Here is a 27,151-nt window from a genome sequence, read left to right as displayed (position 1 = left end):
GACTACGTATCGTGATACATTCTGCAATCTGCTGTAACATCAAATACGTGGAGAAAACCCCAAAAATTCTATCACACGGTGACTCTCTGATAGTGGATTATATAAATTACTACCCTTCACTTGATGGTAATCTGTAAACAATCCCAGATCTGATCAGAGTACTGACCACAGATACGTTGCTACCTGATGACTGAGTGTCTAAATTTAAATCTAAACTGAGTACTTATTTGACACTAATGTCTCACTTATTTTTAGGACAAGAAAACCTATAAGGTTACAGCAGAACAAAGCAGCGTAACACTATTGTATAGAAGGCTTCCTGCCTTACGTAGTGGTGGTGTGGTAAGGGAGACAGACTTTTCCGAGGCGTTCCAGCTTAGTCCTCAGGGGTAGCGGCGCATCTGTGGCCGACCTCAGGTAGGAATATCTAATCCTATCTGGGGTTGATTACAGATGTCCATGGGCGGCAGTAGCCACTTACCATCAGGTGGACTGCATGCTCGTCTGCTACTCTTATATTATAAAAAAAAAAAAAAACGTAGGTATGGTGGTCGTTCCTCCAGAGTGGTCACATACACACATGCACATGTAAATCAACCACAGATATTACTTCATCTTTTAAACTCAAAATATAGTGACTTAACAGCACTGCTAGCGTCGTATCAGCACGCATGCAGTATTGTACCTTTCAATCAAAATGAGTTCAGATCTAGTTCTTGATGATGCATTTATAGTAATGTCGTTGTACATATATGAATAAAAATGTCATTGTTCTGAAATCCATCAGTACAGCTTAAAGAATTTTAAAATTATGTAAGTAGATCTAGGAAACGTTATGTCATAGTAGTATTACTGTATAAGTAATTACGAAGGTTAAAGGGACTCAGCTTATGCAGTAAATGTAAATAAATAACTTAGAAACAATTATTGAAGCCACTGACGATTATTTACAATCAAATATCTGTCATATTTAGAACATTTCATACAATATACATATTGATTCGGACTTATTTATTTTGGGTTACCATACAAAAATAAGAAGTGATAGCCTTGTCGTTAAAAGGGTCCGAGGTTCGAATCCTAGGCGAATTCATTATCATCTTCTTTAACGGTTAAAGAAAACATAGAGAGGAAAACTGTGAGAGATTTTAAAAATAAAAGTTCTCTAAGGTATATGAAGTCTCTCAATACGCACTTTGCCATCACTTTGGTAGATTATGGTAGAAATCCTGACTACAAGCCTTACACATAGATACATATTTACGCAAGTACATGCAATTTCAACATCCATATATCTTTTACCTTAAAATTCGGGGTTGGGGTCCAAAAATATAACGTGCTAAGGGATCCCCAGGAATGTCCTAGGTTCCTTAAAGCTTCTACGAGTATGATCGTTTAAGTTATTAAGACAAAGCCCAACAATGAAAGGCACAAACTAAATACACTCAATGTAAGTTGTTAACACAAGACTCTTATCATGCAAATAAATTCTGCAAAGATCTATGGAATATATTTGCATACAAATACTTTCGTAGCAATCTCAATGCAAGTAAGTTATCACTTGTTTAATCAATGTAAATAACGTAAAATACTATATTTACATTTTTTAACACAATACGTACGAGTACTTTATAGAAATAATGACGCAAATATCGCAACCTAATTAAGATGCAACTGAGGCATTGGAGAAAAAACCGCCCTACAATATATGTGAACTTTTATTTCTTATCAAAAGTAGTCCTCTCAGGGTCGACAATGTATTCCGGCGACGCCCATCTAGCTATTCATATGATGCAAGTATAAAAGACGCATGCAACCGTCCGATAGCATCAGTGTTTCGGAGCACAGAAAACAACACAGACCACTTACAAAATGATGAAGCTGGTGGTGTTGTCTTGCTTGCTGGCGGCGGCTTCGGCCATCTCGCCCTACTACGCCGGATACGTGGCGCCCCTCGCCTACACCGCGCCCCTGCTGCAACCCTACAACTACCGTGGACCCCTGTCGCTCGCCCCCGGACAGCCCGCCAACATCCTCGCCGCTGACGGCAGGCCCCTGGACACCGCTGAGGTCAACGTGGACCGTGCTGCTCACCTTACCGCCAAGGCCCTCGAGGGTGGTCTCCACATCCTGAAGAAGCGCTCCGCTGCTCTCTTCGCTCCCCTGGCTTACTCCGCCGCTCTGGTGCAGCCCTACAACTACCGCGGACCCCTCTCCCTGGCTCCCGGCCAGCCCGCCAACATCCTGGGCGCCGACGGCAGGCCCCTTGACACCTTGGAAGTGAACGTGGACCGCTCCGCTCACTTCACCGCTAAGGCCCTCAACAACGGATTCCACTTCTTGAAGAAGCGCTCTGCCGTCATCGCCCCCGTGGCTTACTCCACGTACGCGCACGCTCCCTTGGTTGCGCACACCTACGCCGCTGCGCCCGTGGTAGCCGCCCACTCCGTGGCTTACACCGCCCCCCTCGCCCACGTCTGGTAAACGACCATCTTGTAAACACTGACCAAATCCTAAGCAAATAAATAGCTAATTAAAACATCTGTATTTTATTTCCACTCATTTGATAGACATGATAAATTTAATTGATCACACGTTATGTGACAAGGCATCAAAACAATTATTATTCCTTTGAACTAGGGAGCTCTGGCGAATGTTGTTTTATTTAATTGAAGGTCGAAATCAGGTACAATCAGTTAAATCATAATATATTTACAGTATATACAACTTGTTTACAATTAAGATCTTGAACGCCATTTTAATAGGACGCAAATATTTGTATTGACTCAGAACATTTTTGAGTCTTCTATAAATATTAATTATTAAATCTATAAATAAACATCATAAGTGATTAACTTATATCATGCAACTTATTACAATTGTTACATGAACACAAAAGTTTTTAAAAATAGATTTGTACTTTAATCCTTCACATCTGAGGTAATTCCGCAGTAAAATTCTCGCGCACTTTACACAGGGAGAAATAAATGGTTAATCTAGTACTATCTTTGTACTAATTAATTCATTTAATTATTTCAACTTTATTATCCACAAAGACAAAGGCGATGTTATCACAACAACGATCTCTTACAGACAAGTTTGAGTGTGTTAGTATAATGATTAGGTCAATTATTGTCACACTAATAGACAGTTTGAAAAACGTTTGACAGTATAAAAAAAAACCTCCAAGGTTTAAAAAGTATTAACCAGTAGAAGCTTAGAACAAAGCTTACAAATTAAAATTGAAAATAAATTTCTGCTTTATTTAATTGTATAGATTAATTGTTTAAATTCGTTCATTGTACTAATCATATTGTTTATATTTTTCAAACAAAATAAAACACATCCGAACCTTCAACTGGATTGGTAAGTTCTCTCGGCTAAAATAGACCTAGGGTATCCCTGTTGTAAGCGGCTAAAACAAAGAGAAACAACAGTAAGAGTTCGACCCAGTGAAGGACATAGTCTCGTATGTGTGATTGCATACCGTCATCATAGATTAGTAAAGATACTTCGCCGCCTTGAAATCGAATGTAGCCACAAACGGCTTATTTTAGTAAGTTCTTTTTTTGAATTCTTGACAAATAAAAACATTTTTAGAGAAAATTTACGAATAAATAACTAATACTGCGTAATTTACATAATAAATAAATAATTATTTCAAATATTTTAGGGACATTTTAGCACGGAGAACTTTTGGCAAAACTTTTTTACCCAACTAATTCAATTCTCAAAACTGGGTACATTTTCTCATTAGGAGTGAGTAATCTTTACTAATATCGTATTATGACCGTCGTAAACATATATAGTTTCGCATCTATATAAGCGAAATAAGCGCAAGCTCTTATTTCAAGATTCCAGCTCTTGACACCCGCCTAGTGACTCAAAACTACATAAAATGTGTATAAGGATACTTACGAGAACACGTCCCAAGGGCGCGTCCCGTGAAGCCTCCCGTGTGATATCGGTCAAGGACACGACGCCACTGTAGTTGTAAATATCAAAGAGATACTACCGTGAACTCGGGATAGCTAATAAAATAATTAAATGATTTTTGTAGGCTTAGAAATCTTTCGTGATTCAACTCCGAACATACCACCAAGGCTATTTCTACTTTATAACAGCAAAAAATATTAAAAAAATTCTGATAATTGTAAGATGAGACCATTCTCTTAGCACGATGTACAAATTAAATAAACGAAAGAATTAGTAAAATCCTAACTCTTGCAGCCTTTATTTGACAGATATGCCAATACATCAAACACAAGAAGTTTAGGTAAGTGTAGTCAAAATTATGTGCGTATTCAAAATTTCGGAAGAGGCCAAAGCCGGACTACATTACAGTAATTAATGATCATATTAATGACCTGCGTGGCGGAGCGGTCACCGTATCGTTCTGACAAGCAGGAGGGTTACTACCATCTCTTAAAACAATATTATTTTAATCATACTTTTACTTTTCTTGCAGGAAATTTAACTTTTTAAGCCAAATATGACAATTTGAGTTCGTTTTATGTAATGGATAAGCGAAAAATTAATAAGGGCTTAAGTTTGTTCAACTGTGTATGACGGAATATTTTACTGTTTTAAGTAGGAAATAAAACTTTCCTGAACTATGATGGTTTTTAAAAGATGGTGGTAGCCCCCCTGTTTTAAGTGATCGTGGTACGAAAGAAAATAATGTTCATGCAATATTGAAATAAAACTTTCCTGAACTATGACGGTTTTTAAAAGGTGGTGGTAGGCCCCCAGGGGTTCCGGGTTAGATCCCAGCCGGGTGGGTATCTAAATGATGAAAACCCAAATACCGATTTTTATACAGTTTACATTAAAACTGGAGGACTTTCATACAAACTTACAACCCCTATTTTACCCTCTTGAGGGTAGATTTTCCATAAATGGTGTTAAAAAGTTCTATTATTTCTAACAGGAAAGCCAAATGCAAGTTTTTATAGTCCTTGCTTCCGAATTAACGGAATTTGGAATAAAATTCCAACCCCCAATTAACGACCTTAAGGGATGATTTTCCAAAAAAAAATGAAATAAGTGTTTAATTATTTTCTATCGAAAACCCAAATACCGATTTTTATACAGTTTACTTCAAAACTGGTGGACTTTCATACAAACTTACAACCCCTATTTTACCCTCTTGAGGATAGATTTTCCATAAATGGTGTTAAAAAAGTTCTATTATTTCCAACAGGAAAGCCAAATGCAAGTTTTTATAGTCCTTGCTTCCGAATTAACGGAGTTTGAAATAAAATTCCAACCCCCATTTAACGAACTTAAGGGATGATTTTCCAAAAACAATGAAATAGATGATTAATTATTTTCTATCGAAACCCAGATACCGATTTTTATACAGTTTACATCAAAACTGGGGGACTCTCATACAAACTTACAACCCTTATTTAACCCAAATAAGGGTTCATTTTCTAAACGGTAGAATTATAGTTCCACTGTATCTAACCAGTGAGCCAATGGCTAACTTACATAGTGCTGGCTTTCAAATTGGCAAATTTTAAAATAAGCTGTTAACCCTTATTTTACCAACTTAAGGGTTGATTTTCCAAAAATGGTGAAATAGGTATTTAATTATTTTTAATCGAAAACCTAAATACCGATTTTGATAGCGTTTACATCAAAACTGGGGGAATTCTATACAAACTTACAACCCTTATTTAACCCACATAGGGGTTGATTTTCCAAAAACGGTAGAACTAAAGTTATTTTATATCTAACCAGCAATGCAATGGCTAACTTTCATAGTGCTGGCTTCCAAAATGGCAAAATTTAAAATAACCTGTAAACCCCTATTAAACCACCTTTAGGGTTGATTTTGGAAAAACCCTTAGATTAGATTTTTATTACTTTAAATCAGAAAGCTAAATACCAATTTTCATCTAGTTTGCTTTAAAACTGACGGACTATCATATTAACTTCCAACCCCCATTTAACCCCCTTAACGGTAAACTTAAAATATCAAAAAATCCGTTCTTAGTGCGCATCTACATTATAAAATGAAGCTATATTTCATAAAATTTTTTGGTCAAGTTTCAGAGTTTTAAAAGCGATAGATTGGAAGATATTTTTTTTTTAATTTTCAACGCCCCCGCACTCCCCTCTGGCGGTGGAATATCATAAAATTAGTTTTTAGTAAATTCAAACATGCCAAAAAGAATATCCTGACTAAGTTTCATACCTATAAGAGCTGTAGTTTTAAAATGTGATTTTTTTTTAATTAACACCCCCGCAACCCCTCTTGGGGGTGGAATTTCGTAAAATCCGTTCTTAGCTGACCTCTACTCGGTGAAAAGAATATTCCTACCAAATTTCAAGTCTTTAGCTCTAATGGTTCCAGAGATATCGTGATGAGTGACTATATACGTGGAAATCTCTTATATATATATAGATTACAATTATTTGGAATGAAGATTCAAATGTCATCCAGGGGCTATTTACTATTACAGGCCTCAAAGCTCCTCTTATATGCATAATACTCCCGTGTTGAACTACAGGGCATATATCCATTTCGAAGTGTTTGACATAAGATAGCGCATATATTTGTTTACTACTTCTGTTACAAAAAATACTATATCTTATGGTTATCCCTATATTATTAATAGGTAATATATATAGGTATAGGTGTAGGCATATATTTATAAAGTGCAAGATTAGTAAAAAATGGTCTAGAAGTGAAAAACACATATCTATCTCTCCGTAATATTAGCGATTTTTATCGACGGACAAAAGTTCAAACAAAATGCATTAAAAAAACATTTATTTATAATAATTGTCACATGTATCGATAATATTTTCTCTATTTATTTGTCTATTTTCCACAATATTAATTTATCAACCATTATTTTTCTGTCATGCGTAATTGCGTAGTTAATAAGCCCGTTCCAAATTTGAAAGTCGCGCCATTCAAAGTACTTATGCTTAAAGCTTTTTAAATATTTTAATCTAACGAAGATACAATAAATTATGGATCCATTTTATAACATTATAATAAAACGTCTTTTAAATTTATTTTAATAAATTACTACTATATCCTATGCCTTAAATTAACATATTATTTATCAACTGTAATTTTATGGTATCAATCCATAGTGCAACTAGCCCTATTAAATACAACTTTATTTTATGACCGTTACAAGATGGAGATCTTAAAAACGCCTTATAAAATTAAAGTAGCAAATAACAGCTCATATGTATGTGATATATGTATGTCATACTATAGATCAATCTAACCAAACTTACGTTTACTGAATTACAATTAAAAAGTTCCTTAACTACGTAAATCGCTGAATTTTGTTAAATATATCTTAATGCACTCATTCATATACCCTATATTTTATGTCGGAAATTGCTATAAAAATAAATACATTTTATACATAATAATATGTGTGGAAGTAAATGGTCTTCTCAATTTTTTTTTTAACTTCTCGTAGTTTATTTTTATAACAAGACGTTTTTATTTAAATTTCCTTAAATGTTCGTATATAATTAAGTGTCCAATTTGGAAATTAAATATTGCACTTGGTTTGGATGAAAATACATGATTGAAAAGTGACGTCATTAAAATCTGGCGTACACCCCAACATAGAGGACCAAATTTTTGGACATTTGTAAAACATGAAAAGTGGTAAATAAGTCGTCACCTTTTTGCCTTTCTTGAAATTGAAAATGTTCTATAGTTTATTCACGTACACGCAAAAATGAAGGCACCATCTGGTAAGTATCGTCATTGGAAACACAATGAACATTTTTTTGAACTTTTGGATTCGGAATCAATCCTAAATTTCGGAAAAGCGCCCACGGCAAAAATGTTCCAATATTCCCAAAACAAGAGAAGTCTACGAAAAGCCCAATTATAGATGTATGTGTAATGTTGTGTAAGAGTTACATCAACGTCTGTTCCATGCATTTCACGAACATAGGTATTGCATGCTATGTTCTGGCATAGAAGCGTTATTTATAGACACGTCATAATACCGGTTAAAGGTTTGTTTACTCATGTTTAGTCTCATAATGTAATACTTTAGGCAATAATTTGAAATGCTGGTCATGAATACAAATTGACTATATGATAATGATAAACAGCAATAGCCTAGTGGTTAAGAGGCTCGGCCTCTTATTCGAGGTTCATATCCCAGGCTCCTCTGATTTTTGAAAGATACGAACGAGTATATGGAAAAGTATAAGGAAACCTGAATATGAAAAAAATAATTCTCAAGGGTGTATGAAGTCTATCAATTCACACTTACTTGACTGGTGGACTATTTCGTGGAGTTGGGTGTAGTCCCGTAAAGGAGATGTAATGGATTTTATCGACTTTTATGTATTTGCGGCTTATGCGGTATTACGCGGCTAATTTTCGAGAAGACCTCATTTCATGTAAATCGGAAAGTTTCCGATAATTTTCCTTCAGATTTCAGATCTAAATAGTTAACCAACATTTAGATCAACTCATTTTTTATTTAGTGTCATCGAAGTCGGTCATTTGTTTTTTATTTCACTTACAGTTACCATGTAAATATTCAGAGTTGATGGTGATAATACCCGACTCACAGTTTATTTAGATAAACTAACTATCAGGCAGGTCAATCTTTTCACAATATTTTCAGTTACTAGATTAATTTCTAACATGCATATGAAGATATCACCAGTTTGGGTTTCGAACCCGATCCTCTACAACGAGATGCCAAAGATCCTACCACGAGGTTTAAAATTGTATGTACAATATAGTATACATATTGTACATACAATTTTCTTTAATCTTTAAAATAACTGAACTCTAAAGGATTTTGAAAAGAAAAGAAAAGTAGTTTGGGGTAACTCTCTTTTATATTGTCAATAATATTATTGGTTGTTAATCTAAAATCTGTTGTAGAATTTTCACCAATGACCACCCCAAGCGGCAGCGTGACCCCAGGGTGCGGCATGACCCCAGGCAGCACCATGACCCCAAGCTCCGACCACGGGCGCAGCGGCAAGAGGAGCGACGACACGGGCACCGTGACCCCAGGCAACAGGAGCGGCAGCCAGCACAGCGGAGCGCTTGTGGAGAACGTGAGCGGCGTGGGCGTCCACAGCCCTCGCGGTGTAGTGGGCGGCACGGTCCAAGTTCACGCTGAGAGTGTCCAAAGGTCTGCCATCATGAGCCAGGATGTTAGCGGGCTGGCCGGGAGCCAGCGACAGAGGTCCTCTGTAGTTGTACGCGCCGTGCACGGGAGCGGCCAGGGCGAGGGGAGCGGCAACCGCCACCGGGGCAGCCACATGAGGAGCGACCAGGGGAGCAGCCAGGCCATGACCGGCCCAACCAGCCCACCCGTGGCCGGCCCAGCCGAGAGGAGCGATAGCGCTGGCCGAAGCCAGGGCCACGAAGGAAGCCAACACCACCAGCTTGAACATTATGGTCTGTGTTGTTGTTAGTCCAAAGAACGACTGATGCATGTTCCCTGTTTCGTGTAGCTTTTATACTATTTCATATTGTAGGTGTTGTTTATATGTAGCGTCAGGAAATATGCAATGGGGCGTTGGCCAGCAATCATTCTCAGAAAGAAAAGCTCTGCAAGGGCAGCCTTGTTTGTGGCATTAGACGCATGCCTACATTTTTGTCTAAATTAAACCCTAGAGCTTATGAAATACATACCAGAGTCTTGACGTCAAACGTAATAGTTATTTATGTTTTTTTGTTACCTTGATAAAGGCTTTGATAAAGGGCCGTTCACATTACTGATTACAAAAATTAATCATCACTTTGCGGCGATTCCATAAATTTGGAATTTTAGGTAAACTAAATTAGTATAGGTATATACCAAAGAAGTTAGGTTTCTTTTTATTTGTCAAGTAGATAACTATATGTATTATTATATTGCGTTGTACGTTCAAAATAATACAAATCTTTATATTTTCGATTATTTTTATAAATCTATAATAAACTTAAAAAATTACCTTCAAGTATTATTTTTTATTTCTGTGTGCACCTATATTTTTTTAATTTAAACATATGTAATTGACAATAAAAATAAATTTGGTAGAGCTTGTTGTTACCATGATATAAAAAACTAAATCCTTGGACACACGTCTTGATAACATAATCGAAAATAAAATCAATTAGGAACCGTTAATATACAACAATAGCATTATGAAATAGTAATTTAGCAGCGCATCTGTGGCCGACCTCTGTTGATTACAGATGTCCATGGGCGGCAGTAGCCCCTTACCGTCATATGGACTGTATTCAATTATCAAGAACCGATGACAATACACGATTTTAATAATTGTATTCCAATTTCCTCAGCAGAATCGTCAGGAATCAGGATTAACAATTTTCCTTGTGCGATTTTAGCGTGGTTTTTAGTTTTTAAACTATGTATAATTAATACTATTTGATATCTTAGGACGATAGAAGTAAAGTGAAAATTTAAACTGCCTACTTATTACGGTTCAATAGAAAAGCGAAAAACTTAAAAAATTGCGGTTTTTTTGTATGGCATGGGTCGATTATTTTCAAAATACTTATATTTTTAATATTTTTTTTATTATAGCGGCTACTTTTATACATACTCTTTAAAATTTAAAGTTGCTATCTAATACTATTCAAGACATAAAACCCTGTGACTGCGAGTCAGACGGACAGACAGCGGAGGCTTCGTAATAGGGTTATGTTTTTACCCTTTGGATACAGAACCTTAAAAAATATCAAATATTCACAAAACGAGAGAAGTCTGCAAACATACCAATTATAGATGTATGTGTGATGTTTTGTAAAAGTTGTACCAACGTCTGTTACATGCATTTCACGAACATAGGTATTGCCTGCTATTATATTCAGGCATAAAAGCATTATTTATAGACACATAATAACACCGGTTGCGGGTTTGTTTACTCATGTTTTATCTTATATTGAAATGCTTTAGGCCATAATTCCCAACATCATCATCATTATCATCATCATCAACCTTACTGTACCACAGCTGGGTGCGAGTCACGTCAGAATGAGAATGATTATACCGTAGTCTACCAAATGCGAATTGATAGCCTTCACGTACCTTTGTTTTTTTTTTAAGATTTCCCGGGTATTCAGGTTCCCTCACGATGCTTTCCTTCATCGATTAAGCAAGTGATAATTAATTTCTCATACGCACATAACTTTGAAAAATCAGAGGGGTGTGCCTGGAATTTGAACCCCGCACCCCTCGATCAAGAGACCGAGTTCGGAACGCCGGCCATAAATACGAAATGAGTGGACTAAATCAGCGTTTCCAAGCCTTTTTCAGTACACGGACCCTTAGGAAATCAAGCACCGTTTCACGGGCCCCTTTAATAAAATAAACAGCAAAAAACGGATTAGGTATTTATTTTAATTATTACAGATATAACAAAAACAAATACAGAAGGTAATTATAACTGTTTATTAAGAAAAATATAAAAAAAAATGTGAAGGTTGGTGTTGCTTTTTTGCAACTAAATCAGGGATATTCGGGTTGATGTTGCTACTAAGCTGTAATCTCAAATCAGATTCTACTTGTAATCTGTTTCTGTATTTTATTCTTTTGTATGAATAAGAGTAGATAATGCCTTTTCACATAGGTATGTGGTGAAAAAAGCAGTAAAGCGGTCCCTTTTGCATTTAATGAGCGATTTTTGTATGGTCCAGAGATGACAATGCGGACCCCCATACATATGCTCGCGGACCACAGGTTGGGAAACGCGGGACTAAATGATAATGATAGGTAGTGATAGAGTAGTGGTTGAGATTCGGTCCCACAATAAGAGGGTCCGAGGTACAAATCCCAGGCATGCACCTCAGATTTTTCAAATTATGTGCGTATTACAAACTGATTATCACTTGCTTAAACGGTAAAAGAAACCATCATGAAGAAACATGCACGACTTAGTAGGAAAAAAGTTTTACGGGTGTAAAAAGTCTATGAATTCGCTACATGAGATTACTACATTTAGATTTGATGATGATAGTATACGACTCACAGTTAATTTAGTTAAATGAACTAACAGGCAAGTCAATTTTCTCACAATATTCGCCGTTGCTATGCTAAGATTAATTTCTAATATGCACAATGCACATGGAGTCCAAATATCACCAGCTTTTTTGAACCAGGTCCTCTACAACGGACCAAAGAGACCAAAGTTCATATCACGATGCTTAAAATTGTATATACAATATAGTGTTCATATTACAACATTATTATATTATCTTTAAAATAACTGAACTCTAAAGGATTTTGAAAAGAAAAGAAAAGTAGTTTGGGGTAACTCTCTTTTATATTGTCAATAATATTATTGGTTGTTAATCTAAAATCTGTTGTAGAATTTTCACCAATGACCACCCCAAGCGGCAGCGTGACCCCAGGGTGCGGCATGACCCCAGGCAGCACCATGACCCCAAGCTCCGACTACGGGCGCAGCGGCAAGAGGAGCGACGACACGGGCACCATGACCCCAGGCAACAGGAGCGGCAGCCAGGACAGCGGAGCGCTTGTGGAGAACGTGAGCGGCGTGAGCGTCCACAGCCCTCGCGGTGTAGTGGGCGGCACGGTCCAAGTTCACGCTGAGGGTGTCCAGAGGTCTGCCATCATGAGCCAGGATGTTAGCGGGCTGGCCGGGAGCCAGCGACAGAGGTCCTCTGTAGTTGTACGCGCCGTGCACGGGAGCGGCCAGAGCGAGGGGAGCGGCAACCGCCACCGGGGCAGCCACATGAGGAGCGACCAGGGGAGCAGCCAGGCCATGACCGGCCCAACCAGCCCATCCGTGGCCGGCCCAGCCGAGAGGAGCGATAGCGCTGGCCGAAGCCAGGGCCACGAAGGAAGCCAACACCACCAGCTTGAACATTGTGGTCTGTGTTGTTGTTAGTTCAAAGAACGACTGATGCATGTTCCCTGTTTCGTCTAGCTTTTATACTATTTCATATTGTAGGTGTTGTTCCTATGTAGCGTCAGGAAATATGCAACGGGGCGTTGGCTAGCAATCATTCTCGGAAAGAAAAGCTCTCTGCAAGGGCGGCCGCGAACAACATTAGACGCATGCCTACATTTTTGTCTAAATTAAACCCTAGAGCTTACGAAATACATACCACGAGAGTTTTGACGTCAAACGTAATAGTTATGTTTTGTTGTTACCTTGAGGCTTTGATAAAGGGCCGTTCACTTTACTGATTACAAAAATTAATCATCAATTTACAGCAATTCCATAAATTTGGAATTTTAGGTAAGCTAAATTAATATATACCTAATATTACTGTAGTTAAGTTTTTCTTTTTATTTTTCAAGTAGATAATTATTATTTAGCATTGTTCATTCATAATAATATGAATCTTTCCTTTCGATTTTTTATAATTCTACAATTAACTTAAAATAATTAAATTTTTAATCCGTAAAGTATGTACTCATTTCATTGTTTAAATTTTTGTGTGTACCTCTATTTTTTATTAAAAACATGTAACTGCCAATAAATAAAACTTTGGGAGAGTTTATTATTACTACGATTTAAAAAACAACATCTGTGAACACACGTCTTGATAACATATTAAATTAAGTGTTACACATACAATCGAATCGAAAATAGAACCAATTAGGAACCATTAAAATACAACAATAGCATCAAGAAATAGGCAGTACGTGAGGTCATGTAAAAGTAATTGACAGACAGATGACAAACATAACCGCATGTGCATACCACGGCCTTGCATATTCCACTAGTTAAATAATTACTAGTTCGAGGTGTCCAACTTGAACCAGTTCTTAACTGATAGCGGTGGAGGTAAGTTCTGGTCTAAATGTCTAAAATTGTTGGCAAAATGATTTGATTATAAATTTATTCAGTTGTCGATAAAATCGAGTTAGAATTCCAAATTTAAAGCTGTTTATAAATATTGATAGTTCCGACAGCTGCAAAGGCGGTAACACTTAATGGTTAATCTTTAGCATTAACCATAACATTAAAATTTGACAAAATTAAAATCCAACTGAATTGTACCATTTAAAAACATGTTCTTGTTTTAGTTTAAACGGTTAATACAGTAACGCTAGTTATCAGTCTTAACCAATTTTTGCGTACCAATATTCTGAATTTGACTAGTGTCACCTACCTAAATTGTCAAATTTCGATCTGCGCTAAACTGGTTGACCGGGGAAGAGTGTAAGCGTACCGGTGATCACAGCAAATGGCGTCCAGAGGCACACCGTGGGGTTTAAAACCGTATTTTTTTTTATAATATAAGAGTAGCAGACGAGCATGCAGTCCACCTGATGGTAAGTGGCTACTGCCGCCCATGGATCTGTAATCAACCCCAGATAGGATTAGATATTCCTACTTGAGGTCGGCCACAGATGCGCCGCTACCCCTGAGGACTAAGCTCCTCGCCTCGGAAAAGTCTGACTCCCTTACCACACTCTTCAAACCGGAACACAGCAGCGCCTAACACTGCTGTTATTAGGTAGAAATAGGTGTGGCGGTGGTGCCGCCGGAGTCGAACCACAAAGGGTTCTTTCAAGAACCGTATGAACTGAGAAGAACCAAAGCCGCTTTTCCCCACCATGAAAAGGCAAAAATTAGTTAAACATTGATTATTATTATTACCAGGCTTAAGAAAAATATCCTTCTTAAATATATATCTTTAAGGTGAGGTACGAATTTATTTTATGTATTATTAATTTTTGGTCTTCAATGTATAATATAACTGCTAGACACGGGGTTTCCCTTACGAATTAACAGGAATGAAGTCAAACTTCACCGATCTGGCCACGTGGATAGGTGTAGGTAACAAACAATTGAAAACAATGTTTAAAACCTTCAGTTTTGTAGGAAGGAAGTCGTAAGGAAGTAAGTTATAGTAACAAGTAATATTATTTAGCTATAATTGTCATATTTTCTTATTCTTCATTCTTCATAAAATTCATTATTTCTTACTTTTCTGTTAAAACTAAATCCAGTATGTTAGTTTAGGATTACATTTATTTAAACGATTGTTTTATCTAAAAATTAAAACCCGTTAATAGCCTTAGTTGATTCTGTATAGGTTTTTTTTATAAAATTAATTAATATTAAAAATAAAACACATAGCATGTTTATCGTAACTTTATCTCTTTACAAACATGGAAACCTAAATTCAGGAAGGAAACAAAACAACAAGGCTTTCCCTAGCCTTCATTTGACGAATACTGAAAATAATGGCAATTATTGATACATTTGTATAAACTGCACAGACTTTCAATTTTAATTTTATAGTAACAATTTATTTATTGTATTTAGTACCGAATTAATTTTATATAACAATTTCTGTTTAAAAGGCATATTTTTAGAAACATTTTAAACAACATAATGTTCAGGGTAGGCGTAGGACAGAGAGTGCAGAGGTGTCTCGTGAATAACTGGTACGACATGGGCTTGGCGGACCACGGGGACGGTGACCACCGGGGTTCCATGCATCACCGAGTTGGAGTAGCTGGAGTAGCTGGTCACGGCTGGGGACACCACGGAGGTCACCACCTGAGGCGCTACGGGCGTCAGGATCGGAGATGAGTAGACCACGCCGCTCGGTGCCGCAGCAGCAACGGCAATTGCCATACACAGAACGATCTGAAATAAAAGATTCTTTTAATTGTAGAATTAGCAAATGTGTATGTAGTTCACCTGCGGCAATGCCGTGGAAATCTGTAGTCAACCTGAGGTCGGCCATAAATGCGTTTCTACCCTTGAAGACTTAGTTGGAATGCCGCATAGTGTCATACATTACCACACCCTTTAAATAGGATACTACAGCGCGTAAGATGGCTGTTAAAAGATTAATTAAATTTGTAATTTTGCACATGTAAGATTCATTTACTGTGGAAAGGTGAGAGGCAAAGAATTAAATTACGGAGAAAGATTTTTAAGCCCGAAAATGTCTACAGCTTACAGGATTCGCGGTTGGTGCTAAGCTTTCACCTAAACATTTTTACAAAATATTGTATTAAAAAAAAACAGACTAACACTTATTGTTAATAATCAATCTATCCAATGCTTCCCTACCAATGTTTGAAGTTAAAAAAATCTGCATACTACACTTGTCGTTTCAGTCTTAATTGACAAAACATTAGATACAATTATTCATAGCAACATACCATTGTAAAAGACAACGGCCTTTCGAATCAAAATAAAATGAATTAGAGCCACTTGAATTATTTAAGTTAATAGAATAAAACGTTTAAGCACCACTTTATATTAACGAAATCCGAACAAGAGTACAACGGAAGTGAAACTTTTTCAATTAAATACACGCCAAGACATCCGAAATCTAATTAGGGAGTTCATCTGGCGATTTCATAAGCAAGTTCAATGCCCTTAAGGCGTTTTCAATTTAGCCGATTTAAGTCTGACTGCCTCACGTCAGCAAGACTGACCTTTTTTCCCTCCGGTATTGTTTTTTGTCCTGTACCCCTACCAGGAGTTTTTACGTTTCGACAAAAATGACTGTTTTGGTATTTGTTTACGTATTTGCCCATACAAATTCCAATCAGCGCCCCTAGCGGATTGTTTCCGAAGTATAGTGTCGGAACACGAGTTACAAAAACGGTTTTTTTACAATAATTACGTTACGTTTGAGACATAAACAGCCGTCAAATCGCGATTTGGCATTATGAGTTGCTTATTTGACAATTATCAATCCGTAAAATACGTCATGACATTTACATTAACGGACAACCGAGTTGTCAGTCAGCGGACTTTTTGCCGTGTTTTGTGTTTTGCTCATTTTGTTTGAAAATGTTTGCCGCTAAATACCATTTTGCTGGGAAGATGATTGAGCAGCAGGAGGAAGCAGACCATCGGGCGAGGCAGCGGCTATATTTAAAGAAACGGAGCAACGTATCTCGTGTCTCGGAGAAGAAGTTCATCCAGTTGTACCGGCTCTCAAAGAGGGGGTTTACCTATTTGTGCACAGTATTAAGGGAAAATACTGATTTAAGGAAATCACAAAGGGTGTCGCTGGAGACTAAGGTAAGATTTTGTTTTCTATAGATACCTAATAGTTACTTGTCGTACAATACAATGTACAAAATTGTTATATTTCTAGGTTCTTAGCGCTTTACTATTCTACGCCAATGGCGATTACCAGCGTGTCATTGGCGAGGCTAATTACCTGTCGCAAGAGACGATTAGCGGGTACGTGCAAGAGGTCACGGAGGCATTAAATCACCCTCATGTGACAAAAAAATTTATAAAATTTCCATGTTTGCCTGAAGATAGACAGCGTACCACACAAAAGTCAGTATTTAACAATTTATTTATACCATCTACATTTTAGGGATACATGTAATTTTAATTTGAATAACCTTTTGAATTACTTTTAGTTTCTACAACAAGTATGGCTTCCCGGGTGTCTTAGGAAGCATTGATGGCTCCCATTTCAAAATAAAAAAACCCAAAAGGAACGAGGAACACCTTTATTTCTGTAGGAAACATTATCACTCCATTAATGTGCAAGTAGTAAGTATAGGCATTAATATGAAATTTATATAGCAAGTGACTAAATTGAAACATACAAGTTTTTGTTTTGCCAGGTTTCGGATCATGAGGGCAGAATATTATATGTCAATCCCAAATTTGGTGGAGCAAGTCATGATGCCTTCATATGGAATAATAGCACCATTAACACATTTATGCAATCTTTACACCGGAATGGCGAATCGGTTTGGCTTTTAGGTAAAGCGATATATGTTAATAAGTAGGTCAGGTTTCAGTTATTATGCTTATTAATAATTTCGATTCCATTAATTTTTACAGGTGACTCTGCGTACCCTCAAAGACCATGGCTCATGACGCCCTACATAAACCCAACACCACATTCTTCTCAAGAATCATTTAATGCAATACACAGCAAGACAAGAGTCATAGTTGAAAATACATTTGGACGACTCAAAAACAGATGGAGATGTCTGCATAAAGACAGAGTATTGCACTACAAGCCAGACAAATGTGCAAAAATCATTGTTGCATGTTCAGTGTTACATAATATTGCACTAGACTTTAAAGACTTCCTGTCTGATGAAGAAATACTTGGTAGTTGTTAAATTCCTTGTAATATATATATTTTTTGTATGAAATCAATTTTAATTTTTAAAAGGTACATAATAAAATATTTTGTTTTCAGAAACTCCAGTCATTGCTGTGGCTTCATTGGATCCACAGCAGGCAGAAGATGACATGCTGTTCCTGGGTCGCCAGATACGCGACAGGCTGGCTACCAGGCTACACGCAGCAACCACATAGTTTTTTTTTTTTACTTATTTTTCTTTCTCCTACATATAGATAAGATACCTTCCGAAGCAGTGGTAGAATAAAAAAGTATGAACTGCAACCCGGCACTTTCATTTCCAACCTTATCATCATTATTGCTTTGTAAGACATTAGTTTTATACAATAGGTGCTATAATATGTAATAAATACTCATTTTTTAAAAATGCATAGGAATGTAGAATATTAATAAAAATACGGTTCTCTCGGTTCCATAAACTCCACCATCCGTTCAAATTGTGACGTGCTTGTCCTCATTATATTATATCCAGTTTTTTTTGTTGATAATACGATGCCTTCTCGTTCAAACAGTTTTTTCTTTTATTATTTTTGACAGTTACAAACTTCGCAATGAAACTTTGTATTTGAATTTTTTTTTTAAGGCGGCAACATAAACCTTTTAGTCCAAATATTTATTTAAAGTGTTATATTGTTTTTTATATTAAAATATTCATTTTTAAATTATTTAAATTTGCAAATGTGTTTTTGTAAATATTTGTTATATAATTAATCAATAATATTTTGGCATAATGTTCATATAATGTGGTACAACATTTGACGCGGTACAAGAAATACTCAAAACATAAAATTAAATGTCTAAATTGACAGAATGGCGCTTTATGGTTTGTCTCACTTTTTTGCGAACATTTGAGGGAGACAAAAAGTTCAAGGTCACTTGAGCACTTACTTTTGTTATGTTTACTCAGTGGTGCGTTTTTGACAAATCATTCTTCTGAATCTAACGGAACAGAAGAATGGATTGAGCATACATAACGTAAACATTTGCGTTGTTTTGAAAACTCCTGGTAGGGGTACAGTGTCTTATTTTTTGGCATGCCTAACAGCAAAGGCTCGGCGGATTTTTGAAAATACGAAGTATTGTTGGATTCGTCTGTATTTTGAGATAGGGTATCCTCTGAAGCACTCGATTTTTATTTTTATAATAATTGATAATTTATAAGATTTTATTTACGAATACTACCATATAATGCTTAAAATGAGGCGGATGCTTTATTTTTTGTTGAAGACCTTTAAAAAGTACACGATGCCGTGGGAGCGACAACAGGTTACGTGGCCATTTCTGCCCACTTAAATTCCCGCGATGGCCATTTTCGTCGCTACGTGAGTAATCCGGGAATTTCAATGATACACAACCTGTACCCTTACCAGTACCCCTACCAGGAGTTTTCAAAACAACGCAAATGTTTACGTTATGTATGCTCAATCCATTCTTCTGTTCCGTTAGATTCAGAAGAATGATTTGTCAAAAACGCACCACTGAGTAAACATAACAAAAGTAAGTGCTCAAGTGACCTTGAACTTTTTGTCTCCCTCAAATGTTCGCAAAAAAGTGAGACAAACCATAAAGCGCCATTCTGTCAATTTAGACATTTAATTTTATGTTTTGAGTATTTCTTGTACCGCGTCAAATGTTGTACCACATTATATGAACATTATGCCAAAATATTATTGATTAATTATATAACAAATATTTACAAAAACACATTTGCAAATTTAAATAATTTAAAAATGAATATTTTAATATAAAAAACAATATAACACTTTAAATAAATATTTGGACTAAAAGGTTTATGTTGCCGCCTTAAAAAAAAAATTCAAATACAAAGTTTCATTGCGAAGTTTGTAACTGTCAAAAATAATAAAAGAAAAAACTGTTTGAACGAGAAGGCATCGTATTATCAACAAAAAAAACTGGATATAATATAATGAGGACAAGCACGTCACAATTTGAACGGATGGTGGAGTTTATGGAACCGAGAGAACCGTATTTTTATTAATATTCTACATTCCTATGCATTTTTAAAAAATGAGTATTTATTACATATTATAGCACCTATTGTATAAAACTAATGTCTTACAAAGCAATAATGATGATAAGGTTGGAAATGAAAGTGCCGGGTTGCAGTTCATACTTTTTTATTCTACCACTGCTTCGGAAGGTATCTTATCTATATGTAGGAGAAAGAAGAATAAGTAAAAAAAAAAAACTATGTGGTTGCTGCGTGTAGCCTGGTAGCCAGCCTGTCGCGTATCTGGCGACCCAGGAACAGCATGTCATCTTCTGCCTGCTGTGGATCCAATGAAGCCACAGCAATGACTGGAGTTTCTGAAAACAAAATATTTTATTATGTACCTTTTAAAAATTAAAATTGATTTCATACAAAAAATATATATATTACAAGGAATTTAACAACTACCAAGTATTTCTTCATCAGACAGGAAGTCTTTAAAGTCTAGTGCAATATTATGTAACACTGAACATGCAACAATGATTTTTGCACATTTGTCTGGCTTGTAGTGCAATACTCTGTCTTTATGCAGACATCTCCATCTGTTTTTGAGTCGTCCAAATGTATTTTCAACTATGACTCTTGTCTTGCTGTGTATTGCATTAAATGATTCTTGAGAAGAATGTGGTGTTGGGTTTATGTAGGGCGTCATGAGCCATGGTCTTTGAGGGTACGCAGAGTCACCTGTAAAAATTAATGGAATCGAAATTATTAATAAGCATAATAACTGAAACCTGACCTACTTATTAACATATATCGCTTTACCTAAAAGCCAAACCGATTCGCCATTCCGGTGTAAAGATTGCATAAATGTGTTAATGGTGCTATTATTCCATATGAAGGCATCATGACTTGCTCCACCAAATTTGGGATTGACATATAATATTCTGCCCTCATGATCCGAAACCTGGCAAAACAAAAACTTGTATGTTTCAATTTAGTCACTTGCTATATAAATTTCATATTAATGCCTATACTTACTACTTGCACATTAATGGAGTGATAATGTTTCCTACAGAAATAAAGGTGTTCCTCGTTCCTTTTGGGTTTTTTTATTTTGAAATGGGAGCCATCAATGCTTCCTAAGACACCCGGGAAGCCATACTTGTTGTAGAAACTAAAAGTAATTCAAAAGGTTATTCAAATTAAAATTACATGTATCCCTAAAATGTAGATGGTATAAATAAATTGTTAAATACTGACTTTTGTGTGGTACGCTGTCTATCTTCAGGCAAACATGGAAATTTTATAAATTTTTTTGTCACATGAGGGTGATTTAATGCCTCCGTGACCTCTTGCACGTACCCGCTAATCGTCTCTTGCGACAGGTAATTAGCCTCGCCAATGACACGCTGGTAATCGCCATTGGCGTAGAATAGTAAAGCGCTAAGAACCTAGAAATATAACAATTTTGTACATTGTATTGTACGACAAGTAACTATTAGGTATCTATAGAAAACAAAATCTTACCTTAGTCTCCAGCGACACCCTTTGTGATTTCCTTAAATCAGTATTTTCCCTTAATACTGTGCACAAATAGGTAAACCCCCTCTTTGAGAGCCGGTACAACTGGATGAACTTCTTCTCCGAGACACGAGATACGTTGCTCCGTTTCTTTAAATATAGCCGCTGCCTCGCCCGATGGTCTGCTTCCTCCTGCTGCTCAATCATCTTCCCAGCAAAATGGTATTTAGCGGCAAACATTTTCAAACAAAATGAGCAAAACACAAAACACGGCAAAAAGTCCGCTGACTGACAACTCGGTTGTCCGTTAATGTAAATGTCATGACGTATTTTACGGATTGATAATTGTCAAATAAGCAACTCATAATGCCAAATCGCGATTTGACGGCTGTTTATGTCTCAAACGTAACGTAATTATTGTAAAAAAACCGTTTTTGTAACTCGTGTTCCGACACTATACTTCGGAAACAATCCGCTAGGGGCGCTGATTGGAATTTGTATGGGCAAATACGTAAACAAATACCAAAACAGTCATTTTTGTCGAAACGTAAAAACTCCTGGTAGGGGTACAGGAGTTTTTACGTTTCGACAAATATGACTGTTTTGGTATTTATTTACGTATGGGCCAATACGATTTCCTAGTTCTGACTCTATTTGAATTCTAAATGTACATAGATAACAACAGCCTTTTTATCCTTTATTTTTTCAATGTAATCGCCTAATTTGTAAGCGCCCTAAGGTAACGACAAAGGTATTGAAAATATTTTTATTGGGTTTTCTTTCCCTACCAATTTACGGAACGAATAAACACCCCGTATTTTCATTTACAAATGTATCTGGTTTCTATCTAGATTATTTCTGTCTACTAGGATCGGCCAACGACCTAGTATTAAGATCTTTTCAGTAGCACTTACAAATTTCTTTTATATACAATTGAAGTAGCACACAGTACATAAGAGAACAGTCACTATCTCCCATGAACCAACTTAATATATAACAGGCATATGTTGCCAGTGCAACAGCAATGATAGCCTAATGGTTAAGAAACTCGGCCTCTCGAATGAGGGATCCGAGGTTCAAATTCCAGGCAAGCACCTCTGATTTTTCAAAGTTGTGTGCGTATTATAAATTAATTATCACTTGCTTAAAACGGTGAAGGAAAACATCGTGAGGAAACCTGCATACCTGAGAGATTTATATAAAAAAAATCTCAAAGGTATGTGAAGTCTATCAATACGCACTTGGCCAGCGCGGTGAACTATGGCCTAATCCTTCTCATTCTGTGAGACCCGTACCCAGCAATGGGACAATAATAGGTTGATAACGATATGTTGCCACTGCTGAGGACTAAGCATGACCTCATATTAAAGTCAGCCAACATCCACAACCTTCTGTAGAAGGTTGTGGATGCTGGCTGAAAGGTGGCTGAAAGGTGGCTAAAGGTGGTAGAACCCTTTGTGGTTCAACTCCGGCGGCACCACCGCCACACCTATTTCTACCTAATAACAGCAGTGTTAGGCGCTGCTGTGTTCCGGTTTGAAGGGTGTGGTAAGGGAGACAGACTTTTCCGAGGCGTTCCAGCTTAGTCCTCAGGGGTAGCGGCGCATCTGTGGCCGACCTCAGGTAGGAATATCTAATCCTATCTGGGGTTGATTACACATTTCCATGGGCGGCAGTAGCCACATCAGGTGGACTGCATGCTCGTCTGCTATTCTTATATTATAAATAAAAAAAAAAAAAAAAAAAAAAACAGAAATATTTTACACTAGAAATAAGTCTAGAAATAACTACTCGAAACATACTGGTTCTACCACCTTTCTCATATGATTATTAATTATTAGTTACCATTTTAATTGTTTCCTACTTTTCATAGTTTTATTTATTGTGACAATAGAATAATTATTGGTGTATAATAAATACATTAAGTTATTAGCTGCTCAAAATATCGATTTACAAGGTCTCTTAATTAAATTGCCGTCACATTTTTAATTTTCAAAGCTTGAATCCGAATTTCAAATAATAAAAAATAAGGATATACCTACTCATTAATAAATTATTAATATTTTAAATTTAGAGACCAAATCCTTGCATTTAGCGGAAACAAATATTCACTGCATGTTTCAAATAAATCATTTTTTTTATTCATAGAAAAAGGGCTTAATCGCTCATGCGATCATGACGCCCTGGTTATATCCGATCAAATTAAAATTTAAATTGTCATTTTCCCGCTCGTTACTATTCTGCACATATTTCATTAAAATATGGTCTTCGAATAAATCAAACTTTCATCAATAACACAATTTAAACTAAACTAAATATAATAACTTTTGTCAATAATATTGTAATCTAGGCTATAATTTTAGAATGTTGTTTATGTATATAAGTTTTACAAATTGTAAATATTTATGTGTTATCTCAGTAAAGTTTTTATAAATCTAGGCTGAAGGAACACATTTTAAAATTCAGAAAACTTACCAATTTGTACATTTTTAATGGAGGAGGAATTAAAAGATGCGCCTTGCAGAAAATTTCAAATTCGACTGAACACGTAACCGTGTCGCATAACTTTTATAGACATGTGAATATCACAACACATGCCGAAAAGATCATCTATATATATAATAAGAATGGAAGCTTTGCATGTCTGTAGTCTGTACATCCAATAAATTTGCAAAAAAGGAGTTACGAGAATAATAGCAATTTCTAACATTTTAGAATTTTTTCCTGTCTGTCTATGTGTTTGAAAGCTCATGACGTCGAAACGACTGATTGAATTAACTATTTATTCCTACTCCGTATCTTGACTTATTATTAACTCTATATTTCATTAAAATCGGCTTAATTTATCAAGAGTTATTACAATTTAAAATCATTCAAATTATATTTCTAACACTGCATGCCGTGTATGCGGAGTGGCGAATTTCAGTTTATTAGTATGCTCCGTGAGCTTGATAGATGTCGTTGTATCATCATCATCAACACATTATTGCCCCACTGATGGACACGGGTCTCCGCTCCGAATGAGAAGGATTCGGCTATAGTCCACCGTATTGATTGAGACTACACATACGTTTGAAATTGTTTTTATAAATGTCTCAGGTACACAGGTTTCACGATGTTTTCCTTCGCCGTTTAAGCAAGTGATAATTTATTTTGAATACGCCCATAGTTTTTTGAAAAATCAGAGTTGATTGGCGTTGTATAACGTTATATTCTGAATCCACATGAACGAAGTCGCAGGCAAATCTCGTATAAAACACATCTACATACAAACTACATATTATCACATAATTAAGACCGGTTATCGTAAGAATCATCAATTCTCATTAGTTAACGAAGAGCTTTATTTTATGCAAAATGTATGCTTCTTAATATTTTTCGCACGTTTTACGATTTTTATATACTAAGCCACATTCCTGCACTCTTTTAAGTAGTTACCACTGACAATTACTGTATTTGAAGCCGGTTTTGATTAAATCTGCCAATCAATATCATGAACTCAATATTTATTACGATAGGAAGTTATGAACGACGTTAAGCCCTTACCTCGCCCATAATGTAATTTACACGTAATTTATGTTCAAAATAAATAACATTTTGTTAATAATTTAGAAGATGCAAACGAGCACGCAGTCCATCTGATGGTAAGTGGCTAGTGCCGCTCCTGGACATTTATAATGAAGTCCAGGTAAAATTTGATTCCTAGATAAAAAATATAATCCTTCCTTGGCAGTCGAGTAAAAAGATTATAATTATACTCTATAGAGAAATTAAAAAAAGACGTTTTTAGGGTTCCGTACAATTTCCAGTAGGCAGAAATTGCCAAAAAAAACTTTGTTAAGGAACATTAGATAGATTGTTTATCAATAATAGGCGTGTAACTCTTTGTTCTTTTAACTGTTTATGCGTCACACATTTAATTAATTGACTGTCAATCAATTTTATTGTCGACACAATTACCGACACGATACACGGTAGAAACAAATCGTGTCCGTGAACTTGATTTTGCTTTCGTATGTAACCGACTAACCGGTCGTGTATGGTACGGGTAAGCTTACAAATTGATTGAGTCGCCTTGAGCTGCACTCATACTTAAGTTGAGAGTGAATTTACGTATGCACAGGAAGTTTTTGAAGTTATACCTATTTCTTAAGAGTTTGAGAAAAAAAATATGAGAGTGGAGTTTTGCTTTTTTTGGCAAAACATATAAGAGTGAATGTTTTACGACACCGGCATCTAAAATCGACACCAGAAAATTTGCTAGAAAACGCCGTTTTGTGGTAGTAAAGGTTTTGCAAAAAGGCCCTCAACATTTTTAGGTGTAATATGACACAATACGATACGATATAATTGCGAAAAAATACAGGATACATTAACGAAGTAGTTTTTTAACCAACTTCCGGAAGGAGGTTATCTATTCGTTGCGTATTTTTTTATCCTATCTTTATAATAATTGGCATTGGTGTTGCCTCGGTCATGCTATAAATATGTTTTTATATATTTTCTTAGAAGTATCAAACTGGCATTAAGTTAGGTTAGGAGTCCTACCTGAGATCGGCACCGATGCGTTATTACCCCTGAGCTCGAACGCCTCGGATAAGTATGTCTCCTTTACCACAACTTTTATTAGACTATATCGTACACCTTATTAGGGGCAAGCTGCATAACCCAACAGTACTGGAGCTGATCATGCTGAACGTCCCGGACGGTTACGTTTGGTCGAGACGACGGAAGCTGTTCGCAACGCCAAAGTGTAGGCTCTCGTTCGGGAAGGAGTCTCCCCTACTTAAAGCAGTGACACTGCTCATCGGTTTACTGATTTGGAACCCAGCAGTAGATGTTTTTTTACACCAGTTGCCGTATTGCGCGTTGCCGCAGGACGGCAGGAGAATTTCTAGAGAAGCTTGACAAACGAATTAGATAAATTCTGCTATGTTTGCCTAAGCAATGTAAATAGAATTATAAATAAATAAATAATAAATAAATATCAGCTCACAGCAGCTCTCAACACTGCTGTTAACAACAAACATTAGACAAAAATAAGTATGTCAGTGGTACTTCGGAGTAAACTGCAAAGAGTTCTTTCACCCTTAATATTTCTGGGTCTGATTTTGACAGTTTGTCAGACAAGTCACTTAATCCCAAAGACATTAAACGATAACCTTATACACAATCTGTTTGCTTTGATACTCGAAAAATACTAAAGCCTTTTAGAAGTAATCTGTCTGAAAATTGGGGCAACGGTCGTTGTACGAAAGGATTAAAGAAAATTAGTGAATGGAATTATAATAATTTACTGGAACTGAATATAAAATAAAGAAAAAATAGAATACAGTATTTGCCTACTTAGTAGTTATTCAAAGAATAAATAACTTGTTTCAGTTAAAAGTAAATGTACCTACCAAATAAAATACATGTCATGGCAATTAAAAGAATGAATTCAAAAATTCTTAGCCCGTAGAAGTGGCAACCCATCTGTGACCAGTTTCAAGGGTGGTAGAACGCTTTGTGGTTCGACCACGGCGGCACCACCGCCACACCTATTTCTGCCTAATAACAGCAGTGTTACGCGCTGC

General features: G+C 36.3%; 4 protein-coding genes across 4 annotated transcripts; 1 reads left to right on the top strand and 3 right to left on the bottom strand.

Annotated features, from left to right (window-relative positions):
- The first annotated feature begins 1,813 nt into the window (after window positions 1-1,813).
- LOC140756279 (uncharacterized) lies at window positions 1,814-2,539 on the top strand. The gene has a single exon (XM_073091763.1). The coding sequence runs from the start codon at window positions 1,873-1,875 to the stop codon at window positions 2,482-2,484; it is 612 nt and encodes a 203-aa protein (XP_072947864.1). The 5' UTR covers window positions 1,814-1,872; the 3' UTR covers window positions 2,485-2,539.
- Window positions 2,540-8,831: 6,292 nt separating this feature from the next.
- Window positions 8,832-9,474, bottom strand: LOC140756281 (uncharacterized). Its single transcript, XM_073091765.1, has one exon. It carries the CDS (start codon window positions 9,457-9,459, stop codon window positions 8,902-8,904), a length of 558 nt encoding a protein of 185 aa, XP_072947866.1. The 5' UTR covers window positions 9,460-9,474; the 3' UTR covers window positions 8,832-8,901.
- A 2,801-nt stretch (window positions 9,475-12,275) lies between these two features.
- Window positions 12,276-12,921, bottom strand: LOC140756282 (uncharacterized). Its single transcript, XM_073091766.1, has one exon. It carries the CDS (start codon window positions 12,901-12,903, stop codon window positions 12,346-12,348), a length of 558 nt encoding a protein of 185 aa, XP_072947867.1. The 5' UTR covers window positions 12,904-12,921; the 3' UTR covers window positions 12,276-12,345.
- Window positions 12,922-15,092: 2,171 nt separating this feature from the next.
- On the bottom strand, window positions 15,093-24,105 carry LOC140756287 (uncharacterized). The gene is made up of 2 exons (XM_073091771.1): window positions 24,051-24,105; window positions 15,093-15,606 (listed from the first exon to the last, which is right to left on the bottom strand). The coding sequence occupies exons 1-2, from the start codon at window positions 24,060-24,062 to the stop codon at window positions 15,337-15,339; spliced, it is 282 nt and encodes a 93-aa protein (XP_072947872.1). The 5' UTR covers window positions 24,063-24,105; the 3' UTR covers window positions 15,093-15,336.
- Window positions 24,106-27,151: the final 3,046 nt, after the last annotated feature.

Source organism: Epargyreus clarus, unplaced genomic scaffold (genome assembly GCF_041222505.1).
Source record: "Epargyreus clarus isolate Ecla_fem2 unplaced genomic scaffold, WU_Ecla_fem_2.2 ptg000034l, whole genome shotgun sequence".
Taxonomy (NCBI): domain Eukaryota; kingdom Metazoa; phylum Arthropoda; class Insecta; order Lepidoptera; family Hesperiidae; genus Epargyreus; species Epargyreus clarus.
Note: the sequence above shows the minus strand (reverse complement) of the source record. Positions and strands in the feature narration are given on the sequence as shown.

Excerpts from the sequence above, each read along its gene's own strand:
- LOC140756281 (XM_073091765.1), bottom strand. The coding sequence starts at position 9,459 with ATGCATCAGTCGTTCTTTGGACTAACAACAACACAGACCATAATGTTC.
- LOC140756279 (XM_073091763.1), top strand. The coding sequence starts at position 1,873 with ATGATGAAGCTGGTGGTGTTGTCTTGCTTGCTGGCGGCGGCTTCGGCC.
- LOC140756282 (XM_073091766.1), bottom strand. The coding sequence starts at position 12,903 with ATGCATCAGTCGTTCTTTGAACTAACAACAACACAGACCACAATGTTC.